This window comes from Pleuronectes platessa, chromosome 2, assembly GCF_947347685.1.
Source record: "Pleuronectes platessa chromosome 2, fPlePla1.1, whole genome shotgun sequence".
Taxonomy (NCBI): Eukaryota; Metazoa; Chordata; class Actinopteri; order Pleuronectiformes; family Pleuronectidae; genus Pleuronectes; species Pleuronectes platessa.
The window spans coordinates 26,930,046-26,948,955 of record NC_070627.1 but is presented as its reverse complement, the minus strand read 5'-3'; the positions used below and the strand labels follow the sequence as shown (position 1 = coordinate 26,948,955).

Sequence of the window (18,910 nt, the reverse complement as noted above, 5' to 3'; positions counted from 1 at the left end):
GTGTTATTTTGCAAACTATGTCTATTGCAAGGGAAAGCCATGGCAATTATAGTGGGCAGGTTCTAACAGGTCCGTGTCTCTTCCATGTTAAACCCATGCAAGGTAGTTTGAGCTGCCCTGAGGTTGATATGTGTGGTGAACAAACTGCGTGAATAGTTCAGAGAAAAACTGTTCAAAGCTGGTGTCATCATCGGCTCTGTCGACTAAAATGACCAGACAACCCTGTCACAATTTATTTATTACAATCTAGTTTTATCATCAATTACCTTATTTCATCTACAGCTTTCTTGTATCTGGGAGTCCGTATGTACAGAAAGTGATGATAAAGGTGATGGCACTGATCTAGATGATTTCCCTACATGAGGAGATTTGTTTTTTAATTTGATTTAATTTAAAATGTCATCATTACATGTAGATGATTAAGGTCAGTCCTCACTTTGCCTTTCTTGTACAAACCTTTTGTACCAACTTGAACATAAACATTTCATGTGCTTGACACAGAATATAACCATCTTACGTGACAGTATAAACAGACACATAGATAATAGATGCTACAAAAAATAAAGCAGTACATACATACCGCATGTAAAAATAAGATAAATAGCGTCAATGTAAGGAAAGAAAAGAAAAGAAAGAGTGGGAAACAGTTTCTAATTGTTCATTGAAAATGTCATTATGTATTCGGACAGTTGTGTTACTTTTTGAAGGTGTCTATTAGTTTTAGAGTCTGGATATAGTCTTATAGAAATCCTGTGAAATTAGGGTTACTGTTTGTCATACATTTAGGAATGTGGGATTTACCAGACGGAATTATTCGTTTTACAGTTAAAGCATTGCTATAATTCTCACCTTTAAAATGTTTCACATCATTTTGACAGTCAAATGTCACACTTAGTTTACAAAATATAAACTCCTGACTGTTTCCTTTGGCAGTGTCATACTGTGTGGGGGGCTGAGGGGGTGTTCCTTGAGATCAAACCCCACCTCCAGACCACTTCCAGCCGGAGGAAGCAGTGAGTCTGTCCCCCTCTCTGCACCGGGCTGTGGTTCCTGTCTGTCCGCTGCTGAGCTGAGACTATTCAGCATCATGGAGCTCCGTTACTCCCTCATGTTTCTGAGCTTTATTCTGCCTCTGTGCACACCGGACAACAACCCGGGCAGCCCCTGGGTTCTGGAGCCGTATGATATCCTCTTCGACACGGCCGTGGACGCCTACAACAAGCAGGACTGGCTGACGGTCATCCTGAACATGGAGAGGGCGATCAGGAACAAGGCTACGGTCCGCAATGTGAAGGTTCAGTGCCGCCTCAGCTGCGCCAACAACACCGCGTTCGGCGACCCTGTGGCCGGCCTGGATGTCTCCGTGCCCGGGGCCGGCTCTGTGGCCGACCTGGGCTTCTTCCAGAAGATCCTAAAGCGGGCGGACTGTGTGAACTCCTGCGAGACGGAGAAGCTCGGCTCACGAACTTTTCACCTCGTCAGTGAAGAAGTGAAGCTGGAGTTTAGGAAGAGGACTCCCTACAATTACCTCCAAGTCGCTTATTTCAAGGTACACAGCGAAATGCACGGAGAGCTAAAGTAGGATTGGGTCTCACTCTGCAAAGGGACCTGGTTTGTTTGGTGCATCTGTACAGTAAAGATGCAGGGAATCAGAAACTCAGCACATTGTAGGTCTCATTCAAACTTTGAGTCGGAGCTGGATACTGTAAGCACCCCAACCCCCCAGCACCCAGACTGCCGTGCCACGTCTCAAGGTGGAGTCTCCTTCTGAGCAGTCTGACGTGGGGACGTAGACTGTGGAGATCCAGCGGTTTAAAGGCCTAAACTGCTGCTTTCAAATGCTCCGTGTAAACTCACAGCAGTACTGCTTTGTTGGCACCAAAGAGTGACTGTAAAGTAGTGGTTCACTTTGACTTCTGAGATACAAATTATCATAAGATTGAACTTTAACTTCTCCCTGCAGCTCTCATAATCACAGTTTTCTTGGATTATTATATCTACACTGGGAAATACAGACTCTCAGACAGAACTTGAAAGCAGCAAAATTATTGAAAAAAGCTGCTGCAGAGTCTAATGTGTTTAATATCTGATAAAGCCTTTGTTTATTTCTTAGAGCTAGGAGATAAAACAATAACAGTTATGGAGATTTAATGTTCTTAAGTAGCAATATAACAACAGTTCATCCATATTGTATGTATAAATAGTATAATAAATGTGAAAAATATAAATACATTATATTAAATAAAATGTGTCATGATGCTTATTCATAAGCACTGTCAGACTTATTGTTGTTTTCTCAGATGTGTCTATCTATCTAATATCGGTCTGGATTCACCGACATTCACTCAGGAGAAAATAAATTCTGTCTTTAAACCCAAAGTAAAAAAGTATTTGACATTTATTGTGATAATAATCAATGTCGACTGATAGGAAAATCTGTCGTGGTCACAAATAGGGTCATAGCCATAGTGTTTCTATAATAACTGCCCTCAGCAGTTGGTTTGAGAGGCACATAGAAGTGAACACTTTAGAAATAATTCTGCACTGCTGTGTAACAGATTATTAGATACTGTAGGTTTCTTTTCCAGCTGTTTTCACAAAGTTGCAGTCAGAGAGGATTTGATGAACACCTGTGTGGGTTTTTTTTCAGATCAATAAGCTGGACAAGGCAGTAGCAGCAGCCCACACCTTCTTCCTGGCCAACCCGGACCACATGGAGATGAGGCAGAACCTGGAGTACTACAGGATGATGGCAGGGGTACAGCAGGAGGACTTCAAAGATCTGGAGGCCAGACCATACATGGTGAGAGAAAACTCCTTCGTTATTGACTCCTATGGCTGCTTTGGCCTCTCAACCTCCTGCACAGGGTGGGCTTCTTGTCTGACACTTTTCTTTTTATATATTTGTTGACATGTTATGATTTATCTTTTTTTTTTTTTTTACATACACCTGTGGTTGCTGCAACTACAGAGAACTGTCAGATAGTTTCATGGAGCTTTGGGGAATAATGGCTGTAAAGAAATAGAGAATTTAGTTCATGCTCTTTCTCTTTTATCAAAACAAAACGCCTTCAGAGTGAATCACATGTCAAAGAGAACTCGATCAGAGAAGTGCACCTTTCTCTGAGTAACCTGATACAAATGAACCCTGTCAAATTCTGACTGTTAAAAAAAACTTTTAAAAGTTCTCGTAACAAACGTTTTCTCCTCAGGCCAAGTTCCTGGATGGGAAGAGTTACTACAGCCACGACTCTTTCGGTCTGGCGGCTGAAAACTTCGAAGGGGGCCTAGACGAGTACTTCACAGCCGATAAGGAGTGCAGAGCTCTGTGCGAAGGAGCCTACGACTACGACGGATACAACTACATGGAGTACAGTGCCGACCTGTTCCAGACCATGACGGGTGAGTACATCTTTAATGCATCTTTGTGCAGAAATCATTTGGTATGAAAGCTGATCCTTTGGCGACTCATTTGTCTTTGTGTTAATGTGAATGTGTGTGTGTGTGTCAGACCACTACATGCAGGTACTGAGCTGTAAGCAGCACTGCTCTGTGGAGCTGGCCTCTACAGCCGGCAGGGACAAGCCCTTTGAGGACTTCCTCGCCTCTCAATACAACTACCTGCAGTTCTCCTACTATAACAGTGAGTGTCACACCTTCCTCCTCCTCAGGCTTCAGCTAGTGACATTGAATGTGATGTGAAGTGGAAATCTTCAGCAGAGATGGCGTGTATTTGCATATTTGTTTTATGACCACCTGGCCTTTTAACATGGGAAGAAAAAGCAGGAATTTGCAACTGCTTTCACTGGCTGAGTAATACTAATGTGGTGAGTAAACTCATCTTGACATGTGAAATCAGCGGAGTGCCCCTTTACACAGCTCAGTGCTTCCTTGATTTGCAAACCCAATATTTGTTCTATTGTAATATCTTTTTCTTCAATTAATCAAAAATCCTATGGCACTTCTATGGAATAACTCTTGCTCCTGTCTCCAGGTGAGAAGTATGAGAAGGCCATAGAGTGTGCCAGGACCTTCCTATTGTTCCATCCCAACGATGTGGTGATGAACCAGAACCTGGCGTATTACTCTGTGGTGGTGGGCGAGGACAAGGCAGCAACCATAACAGCCAGACAGGTACGGTAGCTCTAATGTAACATTATACTGAGCAGAGGCTTTCCTTTGCAGCAGCGTGCTATGAGTGTGTGTTATATTAGTCCATACTGATCAGCAGCAAATTAGCCCTGCACAACATGTACAGGAAGAATAATGGCCTCCATTAGCTCTCAAATGTACTCAAGGGCACTGAAGAGACATTAAAAAGGACTGATGGGAATCTAAAGCACATAAACGTTTGCTTCTCCTTTTTAAGTAGCAATAACTAAGATTTCTTACAACCTACAGGCACTAAATGTCCATGTTTTACAGTATTTATATTAGCTTAATAGGACTGCTGATTAAATACTAATGACTTAGTGATCATTTCTGAGGCTGCTGAGATTCTGGCTTTTACTGCCTCACTCCCAGGTTTGGAACAGAGACACTCGGAGGGTGTCAATGACAAATGATGTGCAGGTTGAACCTAAACCCCCAAACAACCAGACTGAAAACAAATTCTAATATGACTGAGAATAATTGTATACCCCAGCAGTGACATAGAGTGTAGTTATATACAAGTTCAATGCTATGTTTGTATGCATCATAAGTGATAGAATTACTCTCTGAAGTTCCTTGTGTGTTGTGATCTCATCGATATTGCCCTCTGACCATGGTTAAGTTTTAATTTTTTTACTTCAACCCCTGAAAATGTTTAGGTTAAGACAATTTTTCAACTTGTTTTCATTGTCAAAATATTTGAGCATATATCCAAGGCATTTGGTAATTCCCTCTTTACATTTTCTTAATTCAAATGAGACAAATGCTATTAGTGAGTATGGGCTAAACAAATCAAATTTGATTGGTTGATTTGATTGATACCCTCAGAAGATATTTTGACATGTCACACAGGTGTAATCATAGAGGAAAGACAGCTAACTCCATTTGGTTATCTCAGTGTCAAAGTCTTGGCTCTGTGCATGCTGGCTTACTGTCACATTTTGATGGCTACTGGGACAAACAATAACTGTATAACGATTGCAGCATGACAGCTCCCAAAAGTAAAGCCAAATAATCTTGATCGCCCCCTAGTGTCTGTTTAGGTACATCCTATCACATCAATGTATGCTCAAGGGTAAATGTTTCTGATAAGTTTGTTTTTAATTTGTTATTAATGATATACAAACAGGCTGATCCATCACGACTGTAAGCTGACAGAGACTAATGATTAGTTGAGTGTGTGTATCGGCAGGACTTCTATACTGCAGCTCTCCACCACGATCACTACTGCGCACACTCTGGCTCCAAATGACATCACTACAACAAGATGGCAGCTTGCGTATAAAAATATTTTGGTTTCACTTTTGTACAATGCCGGGGAAAGAGGCATCATCTATCTTTACATATAGTCACTGGGGACACCCTAAGAGAAATGATCCATTGTTTATAATATGAGTAAGACCAGTGCTTTTCCTCCTTTTGCACGTCCCTAGTTAGAGATTAACATCTCTAGACCATGTTTGCGTCTGGTTAAGTTTCTTCTTCACCATGTGATTCTCCCTCTCTCTGTCTTCTTGATTCTTCCCATCTCTCCTTTGCTTTTCCTAAAGCTTATTCATCTGAGAACATGATAACCTTAGTCAACCCACTCAGCATTCATCATTTATCATTAATAAACCATACAGTGGTGTTTTGTGGTAGTTTTCAACAGATGTTTTCATAGTCCAATTTATTTTTTCCTCAGGTGGTGAAAGAGTACATTCAGAATTCCTTACTGGAGAAAGAGCTGCTCTACTTTGGATATGAAGCATTTGGAATCACCTTTGTAGATCCAGTGAGTGAGTTCATCAATATCAATAATTTCATGCTGTGCTGAACTGTGATATTGGACATTATACCATTCCTTGTTGTCCCTCTGTGTTCAGGACTCATGGACACCTGAAGAAGTCATGCCTAAGAAACTGAGAGACAAGCAAAAGTAAGATTTAAGACACAAACACATGGATGTGGGTCAGCTGTCATTTTGCAGTCAGTGTGATGTCATGGCTGTTCTCTCCCCTTGTGTGTCGCAGGGCTGACAAGGAGACAGCGGCGAGGATCACAGAGGAAATAGGAAACCTGATGAAGGAGATTGAGACTATGGTGGAGGAGAAGAAGAAGGATTCTTCAGATTTGAGCAAGATCATTGTGCCGGAAGAAGGTCAACCAACAAATTATATCTGAATTTTTAACTACTCCCCTGCAGCCAGAAGTTTCTACCATGCATAACTTGTGATGTGTGTTTGACCCCTTGCCTGTGACCTACCTCCTCTAGATGGCGCTCTGTTGTCCGATGGCATCAAGATAACCATGACGTCCAACCAGCTGAACGGCACACAGCGGGTGCTTCTGGATGGAGTGATCAGTGACGTCGAGTGCATGGAGCTGCAGCGCCTTTCCAACGTGAGTTATCGTTAGAATGAAGTCGCTCACGTCTCACTGAGCTGAGGTGACCTTACAGCCGATCACAACCGTAAATACAGAAATACACGAAATACTAGTTTGTAATGAGCACTGTTACTCCTGGTGTGTGTTGCATTATTTTGAAGCATCAAGGTAAAAATATTCCATTGTGTGTGTCAACCCATCATGCCATGAGTGTTGAATATTGAATATTTTCCAGGCAGCTGCTCTGAAAGGTGATGGCAACAGGGGGAGCACCTCCCCCCACTCCCCCAGTGAGATGTTTCAGGGAGTCACCGTCCTGAACGCTGTCAAGGTCGGTAGCTCTGCTGCTGCTGAAGCATTAAACACAACCTGACGTTATTAAAAAACAGCCACCCAGACACACTTTCTGCACGTCAGTGAGTGCAGCTTTTCATTAACGCAGGTAAATTAAAAAGCGTTGGTGTCCTCTTTGCTTCCCACAGCTCGGACAGGAGGGCAAGGTTCCCCTGAAGAGTGCTCGTCTCTTCTTCGATCTCAGTGAGAGGGTGAGGAAGGTGTTGGAGTCGTACTTCCAACTTGACAGTCCGCTCTACTTCGCCTATTCCCACTTGGTCTGTCGCTCTGCCATTGACGGTGAGTGAGAAAGTCATAACACTGTATGCTACTGCTGTGTGTGTGTGTGTGTGTGTGTGTGTGTGTGTGTGTGTGTGTGTGTGTGTGTGTGTGTGTGTGTGTGTGTGTGTGTGTGTGTGTGTGTGTGTGTGTGTGTGTGTGTGTGTGTGTGTGTGTGTGTTGGTTTATTCTTAAAAGATGAGTCATTTGTGTTAGATCTTTCCTCACAACATGAGAAATGCCCTAGTTCTCTTCAGCCCTGCACCACCCACCAAAATAAATTTACCTAAAAGCAGGACATGGGTAAAACTAGTAAAAGTTATAAGAAGAACTATAAAATATAGGCAATGGTGTTAAAAACAACCCAGAAACAACAGAAAGCTGCTTCCCCAAACCTTTTGTAGTTCATTTTTGGGATATTGAGCAAGCCTGCGGTAGAAGACCTGAGGGAACGGTTTGGAACAAAATACATGTGACTATTGACTCAGAGAACAGCAGGTCTGTGGTGGTAGTACATCCTTGCTGCAAACCAGGTTGTATGATTTTCACTTTGCTGCCAAAACAGATGCTTATCTGGTATTGTAAGCATCTGTATTGTATCTCATTGTATTGTAAAGTTAATTTACAATATATGAGTTCAAAATACATATTTATGTTTCTAATGTATATCTCATTTGACAAAGCAAAAAAAAAGTGGTATTATACACGATGCATCCACCTCAGCTCTGGGATGGTGCTAAAAATCTCAAACTCTAAAAAGTTAAATCGTTATTAATTGATTTAGAGCCTCTAGGGGGCAGCACAACACTGAACACAGACGTGTTATCGTCTAATGAAGATGCCGTGGTGAAGGTTGTTGTCAAACAAACAGTGGGCCATTTACACATTCAACAGACACTGAACATGAGCAATTAAGCGTTTACACTAGGGGCGACTATGGCTCAGGAGGCAGAACGGGTCAGCCAGGTCACTGGTTCCAACCCCTGCTCCTGTAGCTCCCTATCTGCGTTCTGACGTGTCCCTGGGCAAGATACTGAGCCCTGTAAGGATGTGGGTTTGAATAGGTGAATGTGGCATGTAGTCCAAAGTGGTCGATAAAACTAGATGAATATAAGTTTTTTTTCTGGAGCTTTTATCTGTTTTTGTCCACGGTGATTGCAAACTCTTTTTGTAATTTGGATAATATACTTTAGTAATTTGCAAATTTCATAGTGCGAATTGTAAAAGTAGAAAATACGAATTAGTACAGCTTTAGGAAATAAAATCCACGTTGACTAAAGGGGGTCCAGGTTTGCTCCTGGCAGACAGAGGACGCTGTGTGATTATGACCTGAAATGTCTCACTTCTTTTTTCTGTGCTATTGTTATTCAGAGAAGCAGGGGGAGCGTGAGGACCTGAGTCACGCTGTTCATGTGGACAACTGTCTGCTGGTGTCTGAGATCAACGAGTGTATAAAGGAGCCTCCTGCATACACACACAGAGACTACAGGTGAGCACATGCACCCAAACACAATGTGACAGCCCCGATGATGAGCACCCACATAACATCCCTCTGTCCCCCCTCGCAGCGCCATTCTTTATTTAAACCATGACTTTGAAGGAGGAGACTTCATTTTCACTGAGCTGGATGCCAAAACTGTCACGGTAAATATTCACCTTTTATTTCCACCTGTTATTTACAATATAAGATTGTAATACTTGACAATATGTGTGAATTAAGGCTATAAATGTCAAGTTTGATTGGTTTTTATGTCACATGCTCATTGTTGTCGTACTCCCCCAGGCTGAGGTGCGCCCGCAGTGTGGACGTGTGGTTGGTTTCGGTGCAGGGAAAGAAAATCCCCACGGAGTCAAAGCTGTGACGCAGGGTCAGAGGTGTGCTGTAGCGCTGTGGTTCACCCTGGATCCTGCTCACGAGGATAAGGTACGTTCTCTGCAGACGAACATCATGATAATAACAGTTCAATTTGCAGTTAAATTCTTTACCAACAGCATATACAATATTTCTGTCCATCTATACTTGTAGAGTAAGACAATTGGGATCTATTTGTTTGTTATTTTTCAGTGAACTCTGATTCAAATTTACCAGTGATGTAAAAATATATCATAATAGTAAGAGAAATGCACAAACTGAAATCTGAGACTTGTCACATCAGAAATTGTTTGTGCAATTTGGTTGATCATTAACAACTAAAAGCGGCAAAACATGCAGATGTGCCCTTGTTAAACCTTTTACATCTTAATGGAACAATCCTTTTCACATTATTTGCCGATAAGCAGATGAGATGTGGAATTAGCAAAATCTAAAAGGTCAAATATAATGAGCTTACAGGCCCGGTTCACATTAGGTCAAATGATGCAACATCTTTATTTGTAGGACACCAGATAACTGTCCGCCATAATCAAATAACCACATGTTACATGGCTGGACTGCAGCCATGTACGAATAGTTTTGTTGCACAAAAGAGAAATGTTACAATACACTCCACCCCTCTGACCCACTGCTAACCCCAAAATGTCCATACATTCCCTAAGTAATTTATTTTGTAAGTAGCCTCTGTGTTTAAACTAAAAGCCCATTTACACTGTGTGATTTGAGGCTGGAGGTTGACAGTCATGAGAGAAAGGCTGTACAATTATTGTCACTCCTCAACAGTGATCTGTGGCTTGGTCTAGAACTTTGTGACCAAAGACAGACTGCATGTGTCAGAAGTTTAGGATAAAATTCTGAGAGCGTGACTGTTGACACAAACCCACATCTATGAACCAGTAATCAGAATAAAGTGTTGCAGGATACAATTGACAATTTTGTGCAGTTTTTTTTTTTTTTTTTACTTATTTTTTATTTGGTTTTCAACAAAACAATATGCATATCAAGACAGTTACTTTCTTTGTCCATTTTTCAACTGTATACAATACTGTTATACATGGTATTCAAGTATAGCGTGCAATGCATAGAAAAAACAACAAACATCAAACAGTGCTCACTCCAAGAGATAAAAAGGGGGGATAAGAATAGATGATTGATTACATACATTATATATTAAATTAAACAACGAAAGAGAAAAAAAAAAAAAAAGTAAATGAAAATAAAACCAGGGATAAAGTAATAGTTATTGTCCACTCCAGAATTTAGTATCATAGGTGCTATTTATGCTTTTCCGAGAGGATGGTTTATGATGTACATAAGTAGGCAAAGGTGACAGATAGCCGCACGATCGGAGGCCTAGAGCGATATTAATTTGTAACCCTCATTGTATTAATAACGCAGAGACAGGACCCCATCGTTTAGTAAAGATAGACTTTTGGAGCCTTAATGAATATGTGATTTGCTCCATTTGGTAGATGTCCCATACTTTTTGGGTCCATATATTATATGTAGGTGGGTCTGGTTTTAATTTTGTGCAGTTTAAAAAGAAAATATGGGTCGATTTCAAAACCGACCCATTTTTCCGTAGTTGCAACGAGGTCAACTCACTCCTCTCTTGTCTCTTCTCGAGACGTGCCGACCTTTTGGGAAAGCATCCTCCTTGCTTTGCTGCATTTTCAAAAGGATGTGGCGGCTGATGAATGATATGTTGATGTTAAATTCTAAAACCAGCATTTATCCCTCACAATGTAACTCATGTAAACTAAATCAGTCTTTTGCATTTGCACAGTTTGAAGGTACCTTAAATCTTGAATTGTACTTAACAAACACAATGAGTCATGGTATCTGCAATGAAATGGTGTGGCTCATAAAATAAACAATTTCTGGAAATATTTTTTGAATATCAGCAGAAGGTTAAAGGAAAGCAGCAGGAGAAATAGTCTATTCTTTTGTGTTTGCCTCTTCTTCTGGTATTTTGATTAATAACTGGGTTGTTGTTTGTTCTGCTTCTCCTCAAATGGTTCTGTAGGAGAGAATCCAAGCTCAGGATTTGCTAAAGATGTTTTCCACACCTCTGAATACCGAGTTCAGCAAGAAGGAAGCGGCGGAGAGCTCAGAGCCCCAACAAGCGACACCAGAGCCTCCTCCTGCACAGGCTGCCCAGGAGACAGCAGATGGAAAACAAGATGACAAAGCAGCTGAGCAGAAGGTGGAGGCGCAGGCCGACAAACCAGCCGAGCAGAAGGTGGAGGTGCAGGCCGACAACCCAACCGAGCAGAAGGTGGAGGTGCAGACCGACAAACCAGCCGACACGCTGAAGGACAAATCAGAGACGAAACCAGTCAGCAAAACGACAACAGGCACTAAAGCTAAAGCTGCTCCGAAAGCAAAGGCCAAAGCTGGAGAGCAGGTGAAGGACAAGAAGACAGTTAAAGGCAAAACTGCAGCCAAGACAGATGGAAAACAGACGGTTAAAACACAAACCAAGCAGTCCGACAAAAAAGACACAAAACCAGCTGTGAAAAAGACGGTAAAAGTTGTCGCCAAGAAGGACTCCAAAAAAGCTAATGCTCCCAGCACATCAGCCTCGGCCTCTCAGGATGGCAGGGTAGAGCTGTGATGTAAGAGCACCTGTGACTGTTAATGTGATGTTGTTTTTAAGGTGTTCTCTGTGGGTTTTAATAAAATGTTACTTGCCTTTAAATTAACTTTTTCGGTGCCGTTCCACTGCAGATGTCACTCGAATTATTACTAGAGTATTTTTTACATTCGGGTTTTCATCTCAGTTTTCTACCTGAATTCTCTTTATTTTCTTTTATTTGTGACGTCATGTTGTGGAACTAACCACAGCTGTGTTAAACAGGGAGAGGTTAATATGAGCAGCGCTGTTCTGCTGAGGAAACCCAAATCAACTGTGTGAGTCAAACTAAATAAAAGTGATGTTTCTAAATTGCGGCGAGTTTTAATGCTGAAGTACAAATATCCTGTGATGCCCTGAACTTGACACTGGGTGGCAGCGTCGAAGCACCAGTCTGTCATTTGCCATAAACTCACTGCTCAGTTAACAAACAAGCACATGTTCACTTCTCAGAGGAATCCTCAGGGTGTGAAGATTTGGGAAATCCTGCTGCTGTGATTTGTTTTAAACTGAAGTACTCATAGTTTCTCACATCCCTCTAGTTGAATGTCAGCACATTTCACTGCTGTCTTTTTATGAATCTTGGTGCCAGCAGGGAAAACCTGTTGTGTTGGTGTGCAGTCCTACACAACTTACCTGCTTTCTCTTTAAACAATGCTGTTGAATGATAATTATTTACAAATAATTATTTACTTTACAATTCTGAATGTCCCCTGACCCTCAGATAATAATAGATAGATAGATACTGTATGGATGGATGGATTATTACTCTGTGTGTGTGTGTGTGTTAATATATTCACACACACACACACAAATACGTATGTACATGGGTTTATTTATATGGAACTTCTGTCTTGTTGAAGAGAGAGTTTTAACAATTTTGGAAGCATTTCTTTTAAGATAGGTCAGAAGATAGAAGGTAGACAGCACTCAGTATGTCCATAGTGAAAGCTCCTCCTTCCAGTCTTTGTGCTAAGCTAAGCTAATGTTTGTTGGTTTTAGCTTCATATTTAGTGTTGAGACATGAGCGTGGCTTTGATCTTATCTTCAAACTCTCCGAGACAGCAAATGAGCAGATATACCAAAATCGAAAAACTATTCCTTTTTTGTGGGGTGAGGGTTAAGGACAGAGGATGTCACACCCTGTTAAAGCCCTATGAGATGAATTGTAATTTGTGAATATGGGCTATACAAATAAAATTTGATTGATTGATTGATTGATTGGGGGAAAAGGATGTTATATTATAAACAGTAGATCAGTTGACTCCAACTATATTTGTGTTTAAGTCGCTTTTTATTTGAAATTGGTCAACTCATTCACAGGTGGAGGGAAAGTATTATATTCAAACTGTAATGACCGATTTCATAATATACATTCTAGAAGTGATGGTCTGATGCAGTTTGCCTCATGTTAAGTAAATAACGTTAATGAAATGGAGGAGGCTTCCAATCAAAGTCGTCCTGAGCAGACAATCAAGACTACACTGTAGACAGCAAAGCAGCAAACACAAGTAAGGCTGTTTGTTGACTTTGTACAATGCAATCTGTGGGTTCACCTGTTATGGACATTCATTTAAATATGGAGCAGTAATAGTAAAGAAATCAATTTATCTTCTGGCCCCTTGACAGTCGCAGCCCTCAGCTGAGAACCAATGGCCAAAATGGAAAGTGCTAAAAGCTTCAATCATCATTTCAATTTCTTTAGTAATTGAAAGAACAACTACATATGACCTGTTTGGTGTAATCTATCAGACTATAATTTTCACGTACAGGAACCACATGCTAATCTTTCTGTTTACTTGTGGCGATACAGTGCATGGTCCCTCTGTGGATATCAGTTCTATCTGCTGAGCTTCTGTGGTGCGCAGTGTGTAGGCAGCTCTGACTCTGGGATATGTGATGTGATGTCTGTGTAGGTTTAGCATGTGGATGAAGTCATGCCAGCACAGAGAGGCCATCTGGACACACACACACATTCTTCTACTTCTGTCTTAATGAGGACAATAATATGAGGCTCATTGGCATAATATATGTGCCAGCCCCTCACCCTAACCTTAACCATCACAACTAAATGCCTAACACTGACTTTACCCTGACCCTAACATAAACCTAATTATAATCCCAATCACAAGCCTTTCAAAAAGTGGGGACCAGTGAAAATGTCCTAACGCCCCAAAATCTCCTCACTCCCTAAGGTCCAGGCTCAAGATGGTCCTCACGTACATATAAGTGCAAGTACACACGCACGCACGCACGCACACATATACAGACACAGACAGACACATAGAGTCAGGATTAGGGTAGCCCAAGTTATAAATGCACAATTCTGACGTCTGACTCATTCAGAGAGCAGGATAGAGGAGATGTGTGACTGCTCCACTGCTTCCTATCATATGAAGCCTATGCACTGTGTGTGTGTGAGTCAAATGTTATGTGAAACATTCCTTCAACTCTGTTCAAACACTGCAGTCAAAGTTGACCCACAACCCTTGCCTCTGAAACGTGTGCAATTCAAATCTACGCCCGACACCCACCCATCCACCAACACAAGTCAGCACACATTTTTTTAGTATGTGAATACATACACACACATTAATTTTAATTGTGACTGAGCTTGTGTGATTAATGTGAAGGGGAGATTCAAAATTTTAATGCATAAATCAAAATCATGACCTCCTACAATACAGAATGCACAAACAGGACCTCTCTGCTTTGCTGCAGTGTGTGTGTGTGTGTGTGTGTGTGCGTGTGTGTGTTCGGAGTACTGTCAGTGCTTTCTTTGTATCCTTCTTACGCTTGTTCAATGGAGAGAGGGAGAGACACACACAGGCCACATTGTTTTTCTGTGCATGTGTGGCCTATGGATTTGACCATTGTTTCTCCAGAAGAGAGTGGGAGAAGAAAGAGAGAGAGGGGGGGGGGGGGGTGCAGAATTAGAGAGTACAGTAGACAACGGGGGTCCAGTCAGTGATTGGTACAGCCGTCACTGACTGTTTTGTCAATGCAGACACAAAACATTTTCACTACACGTCAGAAGGTTTTTCTTTTTTAAAACACCCAAATCGCCGTGTGTGTATCTACGTGTATTCCACATGGCTGGTCCTTGTTGCCATGGGGATATGGCTGGCATGGAGACGGAGGTGGCAGGTTGGGGTCGGGCACAGTGGGGGGGATGGCTGAGATTAACTGTGGCTGCGACTCTGGAGAGAGGAGAATAAAACAGCGGGCGATGGAGGACTGACATGACCCCGGTCTCTCCACTCCTCTGCCCACTGGCGGCACATCCAAAGGAAAAATCTCATTGTCCAACACTTTGGCTGCAAGTATCAAAATCAGACTTTCACTTATCTCTGCAAACCCTTGCTCAGCGCTCTGAAACACGTGTATGTGTGTGATATTTTCAGAGAAACTGGGGTTTCTCTTTGCAGAAATCTGGGTTTATTGATTCAGAACAACACAGTTTCAGTCGGTTTGTTAAACGTGTCTGTGGAGACACTCATCACTCTCACTTTAGGTGTATGTGGTGTGTGTTACAGTACACAACGAGGTAAAACTGTATCTGTCAGTTCCATAGCTGCTGCCGGTCCATCTCAGTGCTCTCCGGACTCTTGTCCAAAACCAACCTTGTGTTAGCAGGACAGTGGGGTCTATTGTTTTGGTGGCTGTTCTGACGGATGCTTGTCCGATGACTTCAGCTCCACCATGAACTATCTCCTTATTCTCCTATAGGACTGGGATCACAGCCGTGCCGGCCTGGGCATGGAACCACAGCTGAGAGGTTAGCAGAGGAGGGTCCAGTGAGATGCTGGGCATGTATAGCTGTGGAGGAAACCAGATCTGCAGTATACTGGATATATGTTTAAAAAAAATGTCGCACCCCACACATGGGATATGGGGTGGTATGTTTTTCTCAAGCTCGGGTCCTCTACCAGAGGCCTAGAAGTTTGAAGGTTCTTGGCAGTATTTTAGCTGTTCCTAGGACTGCGCCTTTTAGAACAGAGGCTTCAGATGTTGAACCTAGGGTCAGCTGGAGCCACTCTCCCAGTTTGGGGGTTACAGCCCCTAATGTTCCTACTACCGCAGGGATCACAATGCATTTCACCTTCCACATCTCTTCTAGCTGTTCTTTCAGCCCTTGGTACTTCTCAATCTTCTCATGCTCCTTTTTCCTGATGTGACTGTCTGCTGGGATTGGAAAAATATCACTAATACCATTTTTTGTTCTTTTTCCATCACTAGTATGTCCGGTTGGTTTGCCAGCAGCTGTTTGTCAGACTGGAATCTGAAGTTCTCTACCACCTTTGGAGGTTTGTCTCATCAGGACTTGGGCACCTCTAATCCATCCTCAGCACATTACTCCTGCACACTATCCCAGCCACTTGGTTAGGCCTCTCAGTGTGCGCTGTCACGGCCTGCATCTTACACCCTGCTACTCTGTGCTGGACTGGCTCCGGGGCATATTTGAAAAGCCTGCACCTTAGGTCTTGTCTGGTGTGGTAGACCCTAGCCTCTATGGATCCTGTGCTTAGGGCCTATTGTGCTGCCATGACTTTTGTCTCTGTGTTGTCTGTTAGACCAGCCTTTTCCAACCACTGGTAGGATCTCCTGATATCAGCCACTTCCCCTATTTGTCAGTGGTAGATGCTGTGCAGGGGCTTGTCCTTCCATGATGGTTGCTCTTCCTCCTTCTCCTCCTCCTCCTCCTTATCATCACCAGGTTTCTTTTGTCTGAGGAATTCACTTAGCAGCCCGTCACTTGGAGCAATCTTTCTGATGTAGTCCTGGATTTTCATTGCCTCATCCTGGATAGTGGCTTTGACGCTCACTGGTCCTTGGCCTCCCTCCTCACTCCAGGGTGCTGGACTTTGGGTGAAACCCTCAATGCATAATGAGGAGCTTCCTTGTCTTGATATCAGTGGTCTCTATCTCCTCCTTTGGCCAGGTTATTACACCAGCTGATGACTGGCAGGGCATATGTATTGATGGCTCGAACATTATTCTTTCCAATTAGCTGACTTTTCAGGACTTTCCTTACTATGCGTAGGGTATTTGACTGTGGCTGATTTCCTTGTGGCCTCCTCATGGTTTCCATTTGCCTGTTGGATCCCACGGTATTCGTAGCTGTCGAGATCATCTGTTATTTTGCCTTCTGGTAGGTCAAACCCTTCAGTTCTGATCATCTTGCCTCTTTTTGATACATTCCAATGTTGTTGCTATAGATTCTGCTGGTATGGACCAGTGAGTCGATGTCTTGCTCATTCTTAGCATACAGCTTGATGTCATCCATGTAGAGGTGGCTGGTCTTTGCTCCGCTTCAAAATCTGTATCCGTAGCCAATCTTTTTGATGATCTGGCTCCGGGGGTTCCGGCCTATGCAGCTGAGAAGAGGGGATAGAGCATCTCCTTGGTATATGCCACACTTGATGGTTTAATATATAATTATACAATATATATATTTATGCTGTATATATATGGTGTCTGTTTGGGGCTGGAGGAAAATAAATAATTGTATTCTTCTGTCTGTCTAAGACTGGACTGTCAGTTCTGTCAGTGTTTGAAGATTTATTATAGTATTCTCATACATTACTGTCAACCATTTTCTAAAGCACGACAAAGCTTTTCAGAATCACCACCTGTCAGCAACCTGCTTTTTTACTCGTAGCAACAACTATCCCGGTAGTTGACACTTTTACCCTACATGTGAACTACTTCACATTACAATGACAGTATAAAAACGGAATGAAACTATATGACTGACAAGTGAGACTGACTCATGTTTGGTCGAGTGTGTGTTAATGCGCAATCTGGATACCACAGCTGCATTACCTTATCGCTACTGTGCATAGTCTGGGTCCAAATGCGCAAGATGGCAGCATTTGTATACAGGATATTTTGTCCTTATTTCTGGATACTGGGAGGAAGTGGAGACGCGCCGTCCATCTTTAGTTATGGTGTATGTTGGGGTTTAGTCTGACATTTTGTGTAGCATTGTATGGAGGAGCTAATGGGCCTGAGCACACTACAGCGCTAACAACCCAATCACATTTAATCGGGCCTCATTAAACAGGATGTAAAAATAATGATTCTTTATGAATCAAATGAACTCCACATAATTTCATTGAGGTTCACTGTGATTGAAAGCAGAGGTCCTGCAATCAGTATGTGTGGAGGGTTCATATGCTAAGTAGCAGTATAGGAAGTGTTTGCATTAGCTGCTCTTTTACAATGCTAAGGGGGTTAAACACCACATTGATATATACACTCCTGATCAAAATCTTAAGACCAGTTTAAAAATTGCATGAATTTGCATTTTGCACTGTTGGATCTTAGGAAGGTTCTAAGTAGAGCTTCAAAATGCAAAAAGAAGAAATGGGAACAAGAGCCCAAAAGTTGTGAGCAGGCAATTTATTGAAAACAACAATTTAACTCAAATAGGCTGTTCATCAGCTGATCAAAAGTTTAAGACCACAGCCTTTAAAAGCCAAAATCTGTGCAAAAATTTGGATTCCATGTCATTTCCTGTCAAATAATCACACTGTGAAGATCTCTTGATGGCAAAGGCAAAAAAGCTCACCGTCTTTGAACGTGGTAGGATTGTTGAACTGCATAAAAAGGCCTCTCACAACGTGCCATCGCTGCTGAGGTTGGACGCAGTAAGACAGTCATTTTGCATTTCTTAAAAGATCCTCAGGGTTATGGAACAAAAAAATCAAGTGGTAGACCCAAAAAAATCTCACCGGCGCTGAGCCGGAGGATCCGAATGGCTGTCCGTCAAGACACGGGACGATCCTCGTCCCAAATTAAGGCCATTACTGGTGCTGACTGCAGCCCAATAACCATCAGACGGCATCTGCGAAGGAAGGGCTTCAAAAACAAGAAACGTCTTCAAAGGCCACGTCTCCTTCAACGCCACAAAATTGCCCGTTTAGACTTTGCAAGGGAGCACCAAACATGGGACATTCAAAGGTGGAAGAAAGTTTTATTCTCTGACGAGAAAAAATGTAACCTTGATGGTCCTGATGGCTTCCAACGTTACTGGCATGACAAGGAGATGCCACCTGAGATGTTTTCTACGCGGCACAGTGGAGGGAGCGCCATCATGATCTGGGGTGCTTTTTCCTTCAATGGAACAATGGAGCTCCAGGTTGTGCAGGGGCGTCTAACAGCAGCTGGCTATGTGGAGATGTTGCAGCGGGCATCCCTCATGACTGAGGGCCCTCGTCTGTGTGGTAACGACTGGGTTTTTCAGCAGGACAACGCTCCAATTCACA

The 18,910-nt window shown here is 42.4% G+C and overlaps 1 protein-coding gene across 1 annotated transcript; it reads left to right on the top strand.

The window, feature by feature from the left end:
- Positions 1-991: 991 nt before the first annotated feature.
- On the top strand, positions 992-11,951 carry p3h1 (prolyl 3-hydroxylase 1). The gene is made up of 15 exons (XM_053443655.1): positions 992-1,549; positions 2,651-2,803; positions 3,213-3,402; positions 3,512-3,643; positions 3,995-4,134; positions 5,837-5,926; positions 6,018-6,070; positions 6,165-6,292; positions 6,407-6,534; positions 6,755-6,850; positions 7,002-7,152; positions 8,503-8,620; positions 8,700-8,775; positions 8,915-9,055; positions 11,031-11,951. Exons 1-15 carry the CDS (start codon positions 1,088-1,090, stop codon positions 11,619-11,621), a joined length of 2,649 nt encoding a protein of 882 aa, XP_053299630.1. The 5' UTR covers positions 992-1,087; the 3' UTR covers positions 11,622-11,951.
- Positions 11,952-18,910: the final 6,959 nt, after the last annotated feature.